The 17,697-nt window shown below is 42.4% G+C and overlaps 1 protein-coding gene across 28 annotated transcripts in view; it reads left to right on the plus strand.

Annotated features, from left to right (window-relative positions):
- Window positions 1–17,697, plus strand: part of SIPA1L1 (signal induced proliferation associated 1 like 1) — a 363,206-nt gene that overhangs the window by 226,095 nt on the left and 119,414 nt on the right. For 24 of the 28 annotated variants that reach the window (XM_053224633.1, XM_053224634.1, XM_053224635.1 and 21 more), the window contains one exon: window positions 4,941–6,740. In XM_053224633.1, coding sequence (XP_053080608.1) covers window positions 5,243–6,740 — 1,498 coding nt within the window. In that variant the 5' untranslated portion in view covers window positions 4,941–5,242. Of the gene's footprint in view, window positions 1–3,916; window positions 4,063–4,252; window positions 4,272–4,940; window positions 6,741–17,697 lie in introns of those variants that run through there. The other 4 variants (XM_053224647.1, XM_053224640.1, XM_053224637.1 and 1 more) reach the window with 2 other exon arrangements.

Raw genomic sequence — 17,697 nt, forward strand, 5'->3', positions numbered from 1 at the left:
TTCACCCTCCGCTATACAAAGGATCTTCAAGCTTTAATAGGACTTTGAAAAGTAACTTTTTTCAGTGAACTTTTTTAGTTAGGCGCTAGGGTAGGAACCAAATGTTATTTTTCCTTTTGGTTCTTGCTCTGGCCTAACAGACACATTTTAAATTGCTTTCTTATCTCCAGATTCAAAGGTAACTTAGTTTTATTATATGGTTTGCATTTTACAACTTCTTTACTCGCTTGGTTAATTTCAGGGTGTTTTTGAATCTACTTTGTCTCCATCAGTGGTCTCTTATTCAGATAGTGGACATTTGGAGAACAGGAACTGGATTTGTCAACCCCGTTTTTCCCAATCCTTCCTGCTTTTTGTTGAAGGGACAGAACAGAAATGAAAGAAGGGAAATTCCTCTCTAAAAAGTTACATGCTGATTCATAAATCTTAAATTCTACATGACCTTGCACTGAGATGTTTGTATGTGTTACAGGCTCGCTTCAAAGACTGAGACAGCCCTTCCATCTGAGATGTTACTTTTATGCAATGTGAGTGAACTTCAGTAAAAGCCAGGAAGGGATGTAAAGAAAATAGTTTACCTTATTTGGTTGTCCTAGCTAACGTAATGTTCAGGCACTGTGAGGTTATAATTCTATTATAAAATAAGCTTCCTATTACATTCTAAAGTATATTTATGGGCATTACTAAAGAATATTTATGGGCATTCTAAATCTATATATACAACTTTATACACTATTAACATTGATACTTTCATAAATACTCAAATTTCATAAGATAATATTTCACAAGTACTAGTGGAGAAATGTAACAACATCCCATTTTGTAATATTTGTAATATGGACGTATTTGATGAGAAGTGCTACATCTTTTTGGTGAACATACCATATTGTGTTGTAAATTATTTCAGGGAAGAACTATAGTAGTTGGTTTTTTTGTTGTTGTTTCTGGGTGTTTTTTTTGTTTGTTTGTTTGTTTTCGTTCCCACATCTTCTTATGTAGCCTCTAAACTATTCTTTATGCCCTTGGCACAAGGAAAGTTTCTCGTGTTGTTCCTTTCATTTGGTTCCTTCAATTATTTATTCTCACTTCCTTACCACTCATTCATTTCTTGGGAAAAAATTATTTTTCCATTTTTCTGGTAGCTAATTCATTATACCAACTGGTAAATAAGGAAGATATCAAATGAGTACTTGTATATATTTTATCTGGAGTTTAGGGGAGAGAGTCATGAGTAGGGATTTGGAAGTAACTGCACAGGGATTATATTTAAAAGTTCAGGTACCTATGATGTCACCAGACCACACTGGCTACCATGCAGCTATCTCCTCACGTAATTCCATTATTTGGTCTTCATTCAGTTGCAGAGGCAACTGTGACCCAACCAAGTCAACAACACCCTGCTTTCCAGAGTAATATTTTTACCTGAGTATACTCGTGCCTACTATCTTATCCTAATGGATTCAGTGCTCCCATACGTCCTAATACTGATACCCTTTATAGCCCCTTCCCAAAGTATGAAGGACGGTAAGAGAGGCCAGCCAAAGCCAAGGATGCCATTCTGGAATCACTAGCTGTTCAGTGGAGTCCACTAGCGATACTGAAGAGTGACCAAAAAGAGAAAGGCAAGAGAAAATGAAGAACATGGTTATCAGGGAAATCTGGAGAAGAGAGTTTTAGGGAAGAGGAAGGGGTCAAGATTGTGAATGTCTCAAGGAGCCAGAATCAGAAGGACTGTTTTTACACCTGTAGCTTCCCTTGAAGGGAGAGATTGTTTCCTCAAATACCCTCTAGCACCAAGCGTGTGGTCAGTGGTCAGAAGGAAATTCAGAAATGCTGGGGAGGATTTAGAAGAGAGGAGGAAGCGCTTTTTCTGGAAGATTGATGTCAGGAAAGGATGGCAGGTTACGTTGTGATAGACTTTGAGTGATGAAAAGACTTTCCCAGTAGGATTTGAACGCATCTTCTTGTTTTCTAGAATTTGCAAGAAGTCACCGAACTAAACAGTGGGGTTGATTGCTAAATGGATCTTCCACTTAGGTTCCAAATAGTACGTAGAGGTGGAAAATTAAATGTATAGCAAGGAAGTTTTTATACAGCTGACTCTTTCAACAGATGGAGGTGACGTGCTATAAATTAGTATTGTTCCTCTATTCAGATCTATTGCTTTTTACTGTATTCAGTGATGCTTAGGCAGGTTTGCTGATAATTAAGAGAATTGCTAATAATTGTCAGCGTATGTTTGCTTTTCCATCAACACCAAGGAGTAGGCTTTAGGTGTTACAGATCTGTCATAATATTACACACATAGTTGAAATTTTTATTTTTGACTAATTTAACAAATGTAAAACATATATATATTTCTACATATGCTAGTCTGTGTCCAAAGTTCATATTGCACTGAAAGGGGTTTGATGCTATAAACAAGGATGGGGAGAAAGGAAGGAAGATGGGGCTGGGAGGCAATGAGAATAGGAAAGAAGGTCCTGAGGACAGAAAAAATCTGTTATTTAACTTAGTTGTCTGTCTTCAACTCCTTGGTTTTGACAGGTCATTAAACTGTGGGCACTCTCTCTCCCTATGTGCCCATCTCTATTTTGAAATTGACAGGAAACATTGCATTGTTTTATAAGACGTAATGGGAGTCTTGGCATTTCTTTTAAACTGCAAAGAAATTTTTATGAAATATAAGATTTTTTAAAACTCATTAAAAAACCTAGGAAGCATGTGAGATGGTTCCGAAGAGGAGGTCTGTAGTAGAGACAGCCAAGCCTGGGCATTTCCAAGTCAGTTCTATTTATTGTCTTTTAGGGCTGCCTTTCAGTTTCCTCCTACAATGGATAGAACTTCACATCTCCTAAAAAAAGACAGTTCTGCAACAAACTATTTTCTAAGGGAAATGAAATGTGACAAGAATGTCTTTTTTATCACCGTGGCATTAGTGTGTTGGCCTTTTAGAGACCAAAAGCTCTGGGAATGGTAGATTTATTTGGATTTCTGTGAGCTTGTGACAAATGTTGAAAGCATCTGATTTTTATAAGAATCTACTTAGAATTGTGCTTGATGCTAGTATATTCTTTGTTTGAAAGATAGTTCATTGAAATAAACAGCCTGCCCCACCCCCAGTTGCAAAATAGCTCATAAATTCCAGCTTTGGTTGCCTAAAGATTTTTTTCTGTGGAGATGGGCTGGAGGTTACTTTGCATTTTGGCTCAGTTGGCTGGTTTCCCTCCCATCTTAGGAGGAGCACTTCTTAAACCTCAGCTGTGGCCACATGGGCATACCCGGCGCCTCTGGAAGCAAGTTAGCACGTTATTCCACTTGAAGGCTTACAGTTGGAGAGGAGCCTGCGGCGTTTTGAATTGTAAAGGAAATCCTAGCAGTCTGAGGGCAGAAGTATCTCGAAAGCTCAAAAGCCAGGTTTAATTAGGTGGCCGTGCAAAACCATTATTCCCCGTCACAAAAGCCGAGGAAGAGGAGCCAGAGTGAAAACAATTGGCGCTTATCGGCCGGCGCGGCCCAGCCCCTGAGCCCAGCTGGAGCTCAGCCGGCCCTGCATTCTGCAGGCAGCGTGCAGTTTTTGAAACTCCCCTCAATGTTCCAGCCTTTAAATAGCAGCGAGTCTTCTCAAACGATGTTGCGTACTGCAAGAGAAATTAAAGCGGCTGCCTCGGAGGCAGGAGGCCGACTAGCGAGCTGCTTAATTATCGTGGAAGTAAGTGCTTGTTACCGATGAGCGGAGTGCAGCGAGCGCGGGTCGTCCCCGGGGCGTCTGCCGTGATTTGTAGACAATGCAGCCCTGTCAGCGCAGTGCTGGTTCAGCAGCATCCTTCCAAACATGTATTTGGCAAGAATTTAAAGGCCACCTCTTGTGTAATCCGTGGAGCCCTGGAAAAGGGTCCTCTGCCTTTATTTTCAGGATGTACGCAACCACGCGGGGTTTTGCACTCAGCATGCGTGCCTCTTGCCTCCCGACTGACGGGCTCACAAGGAAGTTGGTGTTCTTCACCCATCACCTGCAAGGATGCTAACACTTCTCTGTCGTCTGTCGGGGAATATGGACAGGTCTGTCCAGAGCAGCATTTTGTTTCTGCTGTCTTCGTAAATCAGCACCGGAGGGGCGGGTGGGGGGCGGGGGGAGAATGCAGCGCGTAAGGAAATGCAGGCATTTGGTTAATTAGTGGAATTATTTCTAGCTTCAAGAGTAGACTAAGGAGAGCTTGAGAAGGGGTGGTGGTGAATGCGGGATCCATCCCGAGATACTCCTTGTGGGGGTAAGTAATAAAGTGAGGGAAATACAGAGGAGTGCTAATGGGTATAATGGCTCCGGGAAAACCCTGCTTATTTTTCTCTCTATTGTATTTGCTCTTGCCAACTGTCTTAAGCATTTGTAAAGAACCAAAAAAAAAAAAAAAAAAAAACCAAAAAAAACAAGTAAGGATTTTGAGATACAGAAGGTGTTAAAAAGTGAGTATTGCAACATACTCGATAACGTAATTTTTTGTCTTGTTTAAAAATTGTACACTGCTTAATTATCGAACTCTGTTGGTTATGTCTCGAACTTCTGGTCAGCACAGTGGTGGGTTCATGATGCTCTACATTATTGGAGGTCGTTGGAGCCTGTGCTTGGTCTGTACTTGGGGTAGGAGCCTTGATGTCCTAGAACAAGATCTCCACGCCCCTCCTCTTACAGGAAACAGTTCAGTGAAGCTCAAGTATGAATAGTCTTTTAAAATATATATCATTTAAAATGATGGATGGTCTTGAATGCTTTCACTTTTCTTCCTTTCAAACCTGCTTTACTAAAAATATGGGCTGTGAACTGCAAACCACAATCCATTATTGAGTCTTTCATTTTCTTTCATGTGTCTGCTTTTAGCAGTTGCATATTTATTTTTAGATGTATTTATCAAATGCTAATCCTAATTGTCCTTCTCTTTTAGGGAAAGCATGGGATTATGGCAATCACAGAGTCCTCGTAATACAAGTTCCATTCATTTTTTTCTGAAAGACAGCTGTCTGTTAAAGTGAAGCAAAGGAACTATTGTGGATTATAATGTTTTGAAGATCTGGATTGTCAGAGGTTTGGAAATAAGGCATCATTTAACCTTTTAAATGAAAAAGATTAAGATCTCATGCAACTGCTATATTTTCTGGAAACCATTCTCCAAAAGGGAAGTGCACATTTAAAACTTAGATATGATGGTCCTTTGTACAGGGATTTGAGTCTGATTGCTTTTACATCATGACCAGCTTGAAACGGTCGCAGACGGAGAGGCCTGCTGCCCCCGAAAGGGCCTCGGTTGTCGCCACAGATGGCGCCCCCAAAGTCCACACTGACGACTTCTACATGCGACGCTTCAGGTCCCAGAATGGCAGTTTAGGGTCCTCGGTCATGGCTCCGGTAGGGCCCCCCCGAAGCGAAGGGTCTCATCATATAACCTCGACCCCCGGAGTCCCCAAGATGGGGGTTAGGGCTAGGATTGCGGATTGGCCCCCGAGAAAGGAAAACGTCAAAGAATCTAGCCGTTCAAGCCAGGAAATAGAAACCTCAAGTTGCCTTGAGAGCCTGTCCTCCAAAAGCAGTCCTGTGAGTCAGGGAAGTTCTGTTAGCCTCAATTCCAGTGACTCAGCCATGTTAAAAAGCATACAGAACACACTGAAAAACAAGACGAGGCCGGCGGAGAACATGGACTCCAGATTTCTCATGCCTGAAGCCTACCCCAGCTCCCCTAGGAAGGCTCTCCGCAGGATCCGTCAGCGGAGCAACAGCGATATCACCATAAGTGAACTTGACGTGGATAGCTTCGATGAATGTATCTCGCCCACATACAAGACTGGGCCATCACTGCACAGGGAATATGGTAGCACCTCTTCAATTGATAAGCAGGGAACGTCCGGGGAAAGCTTCTTTGACTTGCTAAAGGGCTACAAAGACGACAAGTCTGATCGAGGTCCAACTCCAACCAAGCTCAGTGACTTCCTCATCGCCAGTGGGGGCAAGGGCTCCGGTTTCTCCCTGGATGTCATAGACGGGCCCATCTCCCAGAGGGAGAACCTCCGGCTCTTTAAGGAAAGGGAAAAACCACTCAAGCGCCGTTCCAAGTCTGAAACTGGAGACTCGTCCATTTTTCGTAAGTTACGCAATGCCAAAGGTGAGGAACTTGGGAAATCGTCAGATCTTGAAGACAACCGGTCAGAAGACTCTGTCAGGCCCTGGACATGCCCGAAGTGCTTTGCCCACTACGATGTCCAGAGTATACTATTTGACTTGAATGAGGCCATTATGAACAGGCACAACGTTATTAAGAGAAGAAACACCACCACGGGGGCATCGGCCGCTGCCGTGGCATCCCTGGTCTCTGGACCTCTGTCCCACTCGGCCAGTTTTAGCTCCCCGATGGGCAGCACGGAGGACCTGAATTCCAAGGGGAGCCTCAGCATGGACCAGGGAGACGATAAGAGCAATGAACTTGTATTGAGCTGTCCGTATTTTCGGAATGAGATAGGTGGAGAAGGCGAGAGGAAAATCAGCCTGTCAAAATCAAACTCTGGTTCCTTTAGTGGGTGTGAAAGTGCCTCCTTTGAGTCTACGCTTAGTTCCCATTGCACAAATGCAGGAGTGGCAGTACTTGAAGTGCCCAAGGACAACCTTGTGTTGCATCTGGACAGGGTGAAGAGATACATCGTGGAGCATGTGGACCTGGGCGCGTACTATTACAGGAAATTCTTCTATCAGAAGGGTGAGTAGAGCTCCTTTGCCATGATGTATGAAGTAGTTAGATTTGCTACAATTCATACCTTTTTTGCATTTCTGAGTTACTGCCTCTTTTCAGGCATAAAAGTGTATATTAAATATTAATGGTTTTTTTAATTTAGTGGATGCAATTATAGCCTTTGTAGAAAAGACTTGCTTTGTTACCTTGAGAGATAAATGTCATAAAGTTGAAAATATTTTAAATACAGTTTTGTTTTTTTTTAACTACAAAAACCATCTTAGTGCTGCCTTTTCTTAGCAGTCTTATGCTTAGTACAGAACCATTTCTTTTCTGCCTCAGTGTTCTCGTGAGGAAATGGGACTTATACACTCCTTTAACTTTGATAGGAATTTTAGTGAACATTGATTGTGTTATTTGGCAAAAGTCACAGAGCCAATAAGTTTCCCGCAGGAATCAAATCTAGGTCTTAACAGATTTGAGTAGAAAAGAGTCTGGAGAGATAAGGACCCTTAAAACATTGGTGACTTCCTTTGTAGTCTTTCTGGTGTTGGGGGGGGGGTACATATTGCATACATTGTTGGATTGTAAGGCCCTGTGATTCATGGAACAGTAAGTAGTTTCAATGAAGTCTTGGGAGCTGTCATTGTTTTTGAGCCACGTTATTAATTGAAGAGTGAGTTTAAGTCCTACGAGTGCCCAAGCTGAGAAACCAGCTGCTCACCAAGGGAGGACCTACACCAGTGGTCCATTAGCTAAGTCAGTAATCTCGGCAGCCCTGGTGAGTGGCCTCCCTGTATGCAGAGTACCGGAGCAGCGCTCTGACTTTCCACTTCCTGCTTTGGGGTTTTTGAATCTTACTTAGATTCATTCTTCCGAATGAAGTTCTGCTTCTAGTACTCGTTGTAACTGTGTTACATTGCTCACGTTAGAATCAAACTTCCCATGAGGTATTACATGATAGACCCTATTCAAGAGAGTTTATTGGCCAAAAGAGTCTTGTCTTGTTGCTAAGTATCCGTGTCCTCTAAGTATCTGTGTCATTGATATTTGACACTATGCTAATGAAGATTCCGTTTTCATTTTTAAGCAATCTGTGTTTTCTCAGAATAATTTTATGGAGTTCAGATTTTAGAAATCACTTCTTCATTCTATACTGTCCGTTAGGGTACAAGGTTTTTCAGTGTTGCCATCTTAGCATTTGGGGCTGGATAATTCTTTGAGGGGGCTGGCTATCCTGCGGGCATTGTAGGATGTAGGAGGGGTCAGCAGCAGCCCTGGTCTCTGTACCCTAAATGCCAGTAGGTACCCCTCCCCCAGTTGTGATGACCTAAAATGTCTCCAGGCATTGCCAACTATCTCTTGGGAGGTAAAATTGTATCTAGCCGTGAGCCCCTGCTTTATTGTACCTGGGGACATTTCCCACAGGTGTTTCTTAGTTGTCTGTTGGTGGAGGCCATCTTGCCAAAAATGGATGCATCGAGTCCAACATAAGAGAGAACATATCAGTTATAATTTTACTTATGTAGTAGTAGGCACTATTTCTTATTAGGCAGTATAATAATAGTAATAAACATTTTTGAGCACTTACTATGTACCAGAAACTTTTAGTACGCATTTGATGTGACCTGCGTTTTCTCATTTCAATGTCTAAATGCCCGCCGAGGTAGGTACTGTTAAGGATGGCATTTTCCAGACGAAAAAACTGGGGCTGAAGTGGTTAAGTGAACCTAAATGGTTCAGCTGATGTGAGCTAGTGATGTGGGAGCCAGGATTCCACTTACGGTGCATCTCACCAGCGTAATGTCCTTAACCATCGTGTTCTTCTCTCTACTATATTAGACTGTAGGGAAGGAGTATGTTTTTCCATTTAAATCTGGTAGAAATTTGTATGGGATAAAAATTTGGGCATCTGTATTCCAGAGGAATCCAGATCATAACACTTCATAAATTTAAAAGCCACTAATCCAAAGTCATTTCTGATTTGAAGCATGGAAAATACCCTCTTACCCAGCAAAATTGGGACTTGTTAATTGAAAATACCAGTTAAAAGTAGGGAACCTTTAAAATGTTATACATGCTTAGAATGTTTTATTTTCACTCCACTATAAAAATGTACTCGGCAAACTCTTGTGAGGCCAAGGGCTTTTCTTTGACAGTGATTCCACTATTTTGAATTTTACATTGCCTTAAAAGTATCAACCACAAGGGCTACAACAGACCTTAGCAAAGCAATCCAATCTTGCAGAATCTTAGGTTTCATTTTTTTCCTCCTTTTTTATAGTTGTCTTGCCCACATCTAATCCGATAGCTTTCTTTTTAGTGACTTGCTGTTATTACGTCTTCCAGAGCCTTCAGTTTAGTTTTTAATAGAAACAAGATTTATCTTTATTAGTACTCTTATTCCATCAGTTTCCATAATATTTAATTAAATTTCATCATTACAGTAACAAGTCGACTGGCATAAACAGGTTTGGGAGGGCACAGCCGACTCTTCGTCAGCATGAAGTCCAGCCGGAGGGAACAGAGTGTGCGTGGCCCTGGAGAGGGCCTGCCCGAGGCCTGGGGCATTCGTCATTGTGGTGCGGGCAGGGAACTCAGCAGGAGTTAATCCAGGAAGTCAGTCCAATGGGAGGCCGTTTTGGAGTGCCCGCTGTGTTTTCTTGGGCCACACAACTTAGAATTTTCAAACCGGGCAGGTCGTTTGTCACAGTACGGTGATATCTGACAAATTATGGCTCTCAGTAACCTCATTTGACGCTGCAGTTAAGCCCTGAAAGTGTAACTGTGTGTCAAAAAAGTTAGGTGATCGCTATACTTAGTCACCCTATAGATTATAGTTAGACAAATAATTCTCTTATAAGTTTTACTACACAGCTTGGTGCGCTGGGATCAGTGCAGTCATCGTTTTTTCCTAATTTCCTAATCGGAAACTGGAAGCGAGTTGTCTGGTTGAAGGAGTATATCTGCGTCAGATGTAGGTTATCTTCTAGCAGCGGAGTGTGGTGGTACTGACCTGGCTGTCACTCCAGCCTCTTCATCACCAGATATTTTCCGTTCTGCTGTTTAATGCATTCCTGACTTCACTGTGGCTAAGTCTTGGCGGGGGGGCGGGGATTCACTTCAGTGAAGGATACTCGGCCGTTGACATTCCATGTAAATTTTAATTCTATTTGGCTCATGAAACTGCAGTCACTTTTTCTGATGTCACACTGTTTTTAAAAATGTCATTATTTTGCAAATTTAGACTTGAGAGGATATTTGGCTCTACCAGTGTAAGCCATTTCCAGTGCTGGAAGGAGGCTGGACCAATGGAGGAAGGAAGCCCACCGTTTGCACTTACTCAAATAAGCACCGCGCCATCAAGGTGCTGCCCCCCCCCCACCCCTTTCTCTTGCCCCCTCCTCTCTGCTGGTTTGCTAGTGCGTGTGGGACTCACCGAAGGTTAAATGACACTAATAGCATCGTTAACATTTATTGTGTTACTAATTGTGCTTTATGCGGACTCGGACTTGGTCATTTAATGCTCTTAGGACCCTGAGGTGAACGTGTCGTTGTGCTAAGTCCAAGTGACACAACCAGGCCTTCCTGGAGAAACACAAAGGAGGCAGTAGGATAGCATTAAAATTAGTCGGGTCACCTCCCTTCTGAGTCCGCGTAGGTATTTTGTGTTTAGTTTTTAAGTAGCTACTATGATCAAAATACCAAGGGAGTTTGTAAGTGGAAGATACTGTTAAAGTAGTTACCCTCGTGGCTTGTTGAAGAGGAGACTTTTCCTAGCCATCACTCACTTCACTTTTCTGTGGTCATACGGGACTTTTCCAATCTTGCACTGAGTGTCTAATTGTCCACGAGGCCCGTCCTTCCTGAATCTCAGTCAGGGTGATGCATATATGGAAAAGAGTGGCCTACAGGCTGCCTTGGCAGTGGTGTTTCTCACTCCATTGGTCAGCAGTGTTGATTGGCTTGTCTCTGTGCCAGGTGGGGTGTCCCTCTCAAAGTCCAGTGACTGGAGATGTGTGGTGGGGAAGGGCCTCTCCCTACTGCCCAGTGCCCAGGAGAAACTGCCATTGTCAGACCTGAAGCTCACCTAAGAATAGTTTCCCATTCCCGATGCTTGTGTACCTAATTATTCTTCTGATAACGTTAAGCCACCATATTTGATGGTTTTTATCGTTTCCTTTCCTTGCCCTCCACCTCCACCTTTCCTCACCCCACCACACACACACCTGTTTGCACACATGCATGAACACACACACACAAATCAGTTCCAGCAGAATGCTGGGCCCCAGATCTATCAGTTGGCCGTTGGAGTTCAGTTGTTACTGTAATACCCAGTTTTCTTTATAAGAGAGTGAGAGGAAAATCATCAACCAGTTGTTAGACCAGCATCAAGTAGCAGTTCTGGTGGATTATGGTGTGGATTATACGTATAGATCATCATGGACCACTATACAGCAAAGCTTATTAGAAAAATCTGTGCTTAGTTTGTTTTTTTAATCCTTCTATAAGTTGTGCAACATTAAACTTGACACAAGTTGGGATATCTTATAATTCAGATTTCTTTAAGGATAGTTATGCTGTTTAGTGTTTTGGTGTGGATAGTTTTATTCTTCAGGGAAGTGATAAGCCCGAGTCAACAAGTCTGCTTTACTGAACCATGTTGTGCTCAGTGTTCTTGAAGTTCACAGTCAATCTGGGCCAACATTAATGAGGAAAGATTTTATCCATGTATAATAATTCATTGTTTTAATATCCTTGTGTTTTGTCTTGACTGAGATCACGTAAACTCTTATATGATTGGTCTAAAGTTAGATCTCTAATTAGGTGACCCTTTCAGGGAGACTTGGGGCACTAAATTTTTTCTTGAGCTAACGCAGGAGAGTCATTTGCTGCCATCTTTTTATCTGCTCAGGACTTCCAGAAGCCAGGAGGCCATTAGGTATGAAGGTTTGTATGTTTGCTCCTTTGAAAACAGTCCTCCTCGCCTTTCTTGGCTGTGATCTCCTGAGTTTTAACACAGATTCACAGATTCTGAACTCTGCTCCACAAGGCATTGAGGATTCCCTAGTACCTGAGTCATCTCCGCTCCGAGGAGTGTGGAAGTTGGTTAAGAGGGTACGTGCCCCAGATACTCCTCCCTGTGTTTTATTTTTTAAATCAAGATAAACCATCAGAAGGCCACATTTGCACAAACACTTGACCTTATTCAAGGTCATCTTTTTAAGAGCCAGTCATATAAAAACAAAATTTGCTGTTGCAGTAAAACTGGCGATGAAGCATTGCCCGTTATGTCATTCTTTGGCCCCTTTGGAAAGTTCCATGTGAGAAATTTGTTTTAGGAATTTGATGCCAGGACCTGTTTTCTGGTAGCTACCAAATGCCTGCTTTCTGGGGATACGTATATTTTATTGGTTTGCTCATTTTGTTTCTTTGCTGTGTCCTCTGTTTTAACTTCAACTCCCAAGACCAAATTTGATTCTCACATATACAGCCTTCATTACTAACACATTTGTTTTCACTTGCATCTTTTATTTCTGTTTCAGTAGCATAATTTATGTATTTCCTTTATCATTAATGACCTCAAAAATTTCTGTTTGGAAAGGATAATTAGCATACACACATTTCTGTCCAAATGCAACCCCTGTCTTCCCGGCTTTCTCCTCTGTTCTGGCTTCCTTTCTCCCCCGCTGTCCCCGGCTTCCACCTGGATGACTGTCGAGTTGGCAGTGCAAAGCCCTGCATACAAATGTTGACTTTAGTTTTTCCTCCCTGAACAAGCCTCCCTCAGCACCTCCCTCTTGCTAGAAATGCCACTGGTATCGTCTGTCACTTGGATTTGAAGCATTGCAGTCTCTTTCGTGCCTCGTCTCCCTTAAGCTCCCCCTCCGATCAGCTGGCAAGGCCCCCTGAGTCCTCCTGGGACTCTGCTAACTTCCTGCTCTCTGTGTCCTGTTCCCAGGCTACAGCTGTACACCCTCATTGCCTCTCGCCCAGGTTCTAGCAGAGGTGTCTCAGTCTCTCCATCTCTGTCTAGTCTGCCCTACTCAGAATCCAACCTCTTGCCTTTGCCAGATACAATCTAACCTGGCAACAGCGTAAATTTACATCGTATTGTAAATCTAATCCTGTAACGAATATACTGGGTAAGTCGAGTCCTCCAAGATGGAGATGTGACCCCCTGACAGGAAAAAAAAGAGCAGAATTGAACAAGGGGAGCCTCAGACCACAATGCAGATCTAGCGAAGTCATGGTCAATGCAGTGGAGTGAAGAATAAGCTTTAGAGGAGGTCCTGTGTTGGGCAATACTGGCCAGGCCCTCTTACCCCCAGCATGCCCAGTTTGTGGATGGGGGCTGCCCAGAAAGAGAGTGGCTGGGCTGGAAAACTGAAGATTCAAAGATGCTACAGCCAGAGCCTTTCAGCTATAATTGTATTTCTTGCGGCTCATTTGGTTGCAAGCCCTTTCCGGAAGGGAAAGTGCCGCTCATCTGTAGCTGCTATATACACATGAGTGCCTACATGATGCTTGGCAAGGCTTTGGGCACTGGAGTGGTAAGCAAAACAGACCACCTTCATGGAACTTACATTCTGGTGAAGGAGACCGACAATGAATAAGTCACATAAAGGATACGCATGCTTATGGTAAAAATCAGTAATATAGAAGTGGAGAAAGTAATCCCTCTCCCAGTTCCAGTAATTTGGCTTGTAATCTTCTATGTTTTTTCTTACACACACACAAATTCATTATCCCGGTTAGTATTAACAGGAATGTTCTTCATATTTTTAAAGTAGTTGTAAAAATCAACAGGTACACATGGGGCACCTGGCTGGCTCAGTTGGTATAGTGTGTGACCCTTGATCTAGGGGTTGGGAGTAGAGCCTACTTGAAAAACAAGCACACATGTGTATCTTTATTCTTTGATTCAATAATGGTATTGACTATGCCTCTAGTGTGTGACAGCTACAGTGCCCGGCAGAGAACAAAAGCACATGTACCTGTCTTCATGGTGTTTACAGTCTGCCCTTGGTGACCTTGAGACAAACAAGAAACCATCAAGCATTATTTTTTCCCCCCAATTTCAACAAATATTTTTTGAACATCTACAATTTCTTTGTTCCACTTGCCTGGAGTCCATTTAGATGGATGGTGGAAACTCTGAATTTATCCGCCATACCTTTCTTTTGTAATTTCAGTTTCTTTTTCATTTTGTTCTATATTTATCAATTTTATCTCCCAGAGAGGGGATTGGTATACACCTGTCTGCATTCTGTCATCTAGGCCTGCCATTTTATTTCAGCCAGTTGTATTTTTAATCCCCAGGATCCCACTAATTTTGTTTTTTTGCAGTTATTTTTCATAATTGCTCATCCTTACTTTTATATACCTCACCTCTCTCCATTGCCGTCCATTAGAAATTTCTTCTCCTGAGAAATGTTTGTTCTGTGTTTCTCATTTTTCTCTGTCGTGCTCTTCCTGGTTTTGCTTAGTCGTCTGGTGGTCAGAGTCCTGGGAGGACTGGTGTGGCCGGCAGGCCTCCCCACGGTGTTGTGCGTCCCTTTCCCCAGCAGGCTTCCCTGGACGTGGACAGGGAGGACTGAGGGCTGGCACTGGAACGGCAGTGAGACCTCCTAACGTGCAAATGTCCCTGTAGCGTGAGAGGGCAGTGACCACGGTGCAGGATAGGAACCATGGGTGCCAGAGCTGGGCCAACTGTATAGTGCTCCGTTTCTGCATGGAGCTGCCTTTCCTCCTCCACCCTGGCGCAATGCGTGTCGTGTTCTCTTCCTCTCTCAACCGCCTGGCAGGCTCCTGCCTGTCATGGGTTTGTGATGCTTGAGTTGCCCCCTGCTCCCCACCACTGCCCCAAGTCACCCTGTGCCCTTGTTTCTACGATGCTCTGGTTCCTGACCAGCCTAAGCACTCCTTGAAGGCAAAGTCCCCAGATTAGGGAAGCTCAGTAAACGTTCCACAGTTGAACGATGTTTGGTGCGGATGTGAAGTCTAAGATTTATTGAGTCGAGTGTATCCTGTATTTATAGCTTCAGGGAGAGGCTGTGAGGGCCCTCTGTGCGCATGACCTTGTGTTCTACTGCAGACGCCGGTTAATATGTTGCAGTTCCTTTTCCGCTCTTTTCAGGAAATGAGACCACAAACAAGTCTGTGTGTGGTCATGGTGGTTTAGTGGAAATTAACCAGGACCACCAGGTGATCCCCACAGGCCCAACACACCGGTATGGAGACTGAACTTGACTAGTGTAAACTGTAGTAGACACACCTGATAGATGCCAAAATCAGTGGGTGACAGTTGGGGAGGAGAAGGATTGGCATAATCTCAAAGTGTATCCCAAAGATACTTGTAATGTACTGTCTGGCAGGTGCCATCTTAATGGAGTGAATCCAAGTCCATTATCATGAACCCCATGACGTGGTGGTGCGCTGAGGTTACATCATGTCTGTGGTTCTCTTGCCCAAAGTACATAACTTCAGTCCAGTCACGTGAAACCACCAGACAAACCCAGTTGATTGGTAAGTACTTTTCAAAGGTGTCAAGGTCATGAAAGACTGGTAAACACTGAGGAACTGCGACAGACTACAGGGGACTGTGGAGAAATAACTAAGTACGATATGGGATCCTGAATGGGATTTCGGGACAGAACAAAAAAAGGGCATAGTGGAAAAACTGGTGAAATTTGAATAAAATCTTTAGTTAATGGGATTGTACCAATGTTAATTTCCTGGTTCTGCGAATGATAATTGTACCGTATGTAGCATTGGAGGAGGCTGGGTCATGGATATATGGAAACTCCCTGTACTGTTTTTGCAACTTCTCTAAGTGTAAAGTAACTAAGATGAAAGTAAAAAACCAAAAACCTCAGGTGAAGTCAATTACTGGAAGCTACCATAGGAACCATCCGCATGAAATCCAATGCTTACCCAACTTGCTGTGTCCAAGTGCAGCAAAACCACCACCATGCTTACAGATTTCCATATTCCAAAGAACTTCTATACTCTGCTGTCTCAAGGAAGGAAGGGATCTTTAGCTCTGTTATTTCAGGACAATTTGATAACACAAAATAAAAGCCTGTCGCCTGTTTTCCAGTGCGTACCTCATTATAACTGTAGACACCCAGTGAGCCCTTCATCCTGAGCTCCAAAATCAGGTGCTCCAGAAATACTTGCTCTGTTGTATCAGTTCCTTTCCTCCGCTTTCTGATGGAGCCGCTCCTCTGTACATAGTGGCCATTCATCTGAACTTTAGGGCAGAGAGAGATCTCTAAGCGCATTGGAGTCAACTTAGAAGCATTTGATGGTAGAGAAGCATCAGCAGAAGCAACATCTGTTACCTGGTAGACAGCATGTGTGTGGGCTGTGCCGTTTTTTTGAGACACACTGCGTTGTCTCTGACCTGCTGAGCAGTGGTGACTTCTCCCTTGACTGCATTTGTTGCTGTCTCTGAGGGACATTATTCCAGATCCTTCAAAAGCATTTTTATGTAGGAAGATGCCTTGCAACAATATCCCTGGTAAGGAGGGACAAAGGATGTTTTAAATATAAAAAAGTGTAGTTATACACAGGTGTTTCATTGTTAATTTCTCTCATTTGAATGCTATATTTTTTTCTGAGTTGGCATTTGAATTAGTGTTAACATGAAAAGTAAAGAATTATACTAGTATGCACCCTTTAACTTTAAAGTTTTTTTTAACACCCATTGGCCATTTGCAAACCAAATACATATTTTTATACTTAAAAAAAATCTTCCCATCATAAAAGTTATATATATATTCATCATAAAAAATTAGTAACTATAGAAAATTAGAAAATTAATCTTACAGGATTGCTAGTGATTTTGTCTCATCTTTTTAATACATTCCTAATCATGTTTTCAGTAAGGTAGAATCATTAAATACAGTTTATATATTTCTTCATCGTTCTGTAATTGGCTGTGCCATCATTTATTTAAAGTTTTCCACCTATTGCAAATTTCAGTTTTCCAGTTTTTTAATTTTTTTTTTTTTTTATTGAGAGAGAGAGAGGGCATGAGTGAGGGAGAAGGTCAGAAGGAGAAAGAGAAAGAGAGAATCTAAAGCAGCCTCCACACCCAGCACAAAGCCCCACATGGGGCTCCAGCTCACAAACCATGAGATCATGACCTGAGCCCAAATCAAGAGTCACTTAACCGAGCAGCCCAGGTGCCCCTAGTTTTTCATTATACATATTGTTGACATCAGATGTTCCTAAGTGTCTCTCCCGCCCACCCCCACCCCCCACCATTGACCTATTTGGCAGTTTGGCAAAACCTATGGATTCTTGGAATAATGTTTGTTTTACTCAAATTAGAATAATGTTTTTAGGGGCAGCTCAGCGGGTTAAATGTGTGACTTTGGTTCAGGTCATGATCTCATGGCTCGTGAGTTTGAGTCCTGTGTCCGGCCTGGTGCTGACAGCTCAGAGCCTGGAGCCTGCTTGGGATTCTGTTTCTCCCTCGCTCTCTGCCTCTCTCTCTCTCTCTCTCTCTCTCTCTCTCTCTCTCTCTCTCTATTTCTCTCTCTCAAATATAAATAAACATTAAAAAAAAATTTTAAAGAATGTTTTTAAATACATAAGATAAAAATACAAAGTGTTTAAATACAAAATGTTTATTTAAAATTTAAATGTTAAAAATGGTAAAATACAATAGTGTTTAAAATTTTGTAACATAGCAATAAATGTATTTCTTATGCATTATTAAGAAGATCTAGTATCGGGTCTGATAATTTTCAAAGTAGTGATGAGCGTAACTGATATTTTGATATGCCTGCAACAACTATAATGTGATATGAAAATATCAGGGTTTTTTTTGATGTCAAAGTCACATGTACAGCTAATATTACTGTAGTATGTTGCCTGCATTTATAATGGACAGAAATGCTACATTCCATTTAACAGCTGGTGAAAATAAAAAAATTTTTTTTTCATTTAAGTTCATGGGCCCCCTGATTTC

This window comes from Acinonyx jubatus, chromosome B3, assembly GCF_027475565.1.
Source record: "Acinonyx jubatus isolate Ajub_Pintada_27869175 chromosome B3, VMU_Ajub_asm_v1.0, whole genome shotgun sequence".
NCBI classification, from domain to species: domain Eukaryota; kingdom Metazoa; phylum Chordata; class Mammalia; order Carnivora; family Felidae; genus Acinonyx; species Acinonyx jubatus.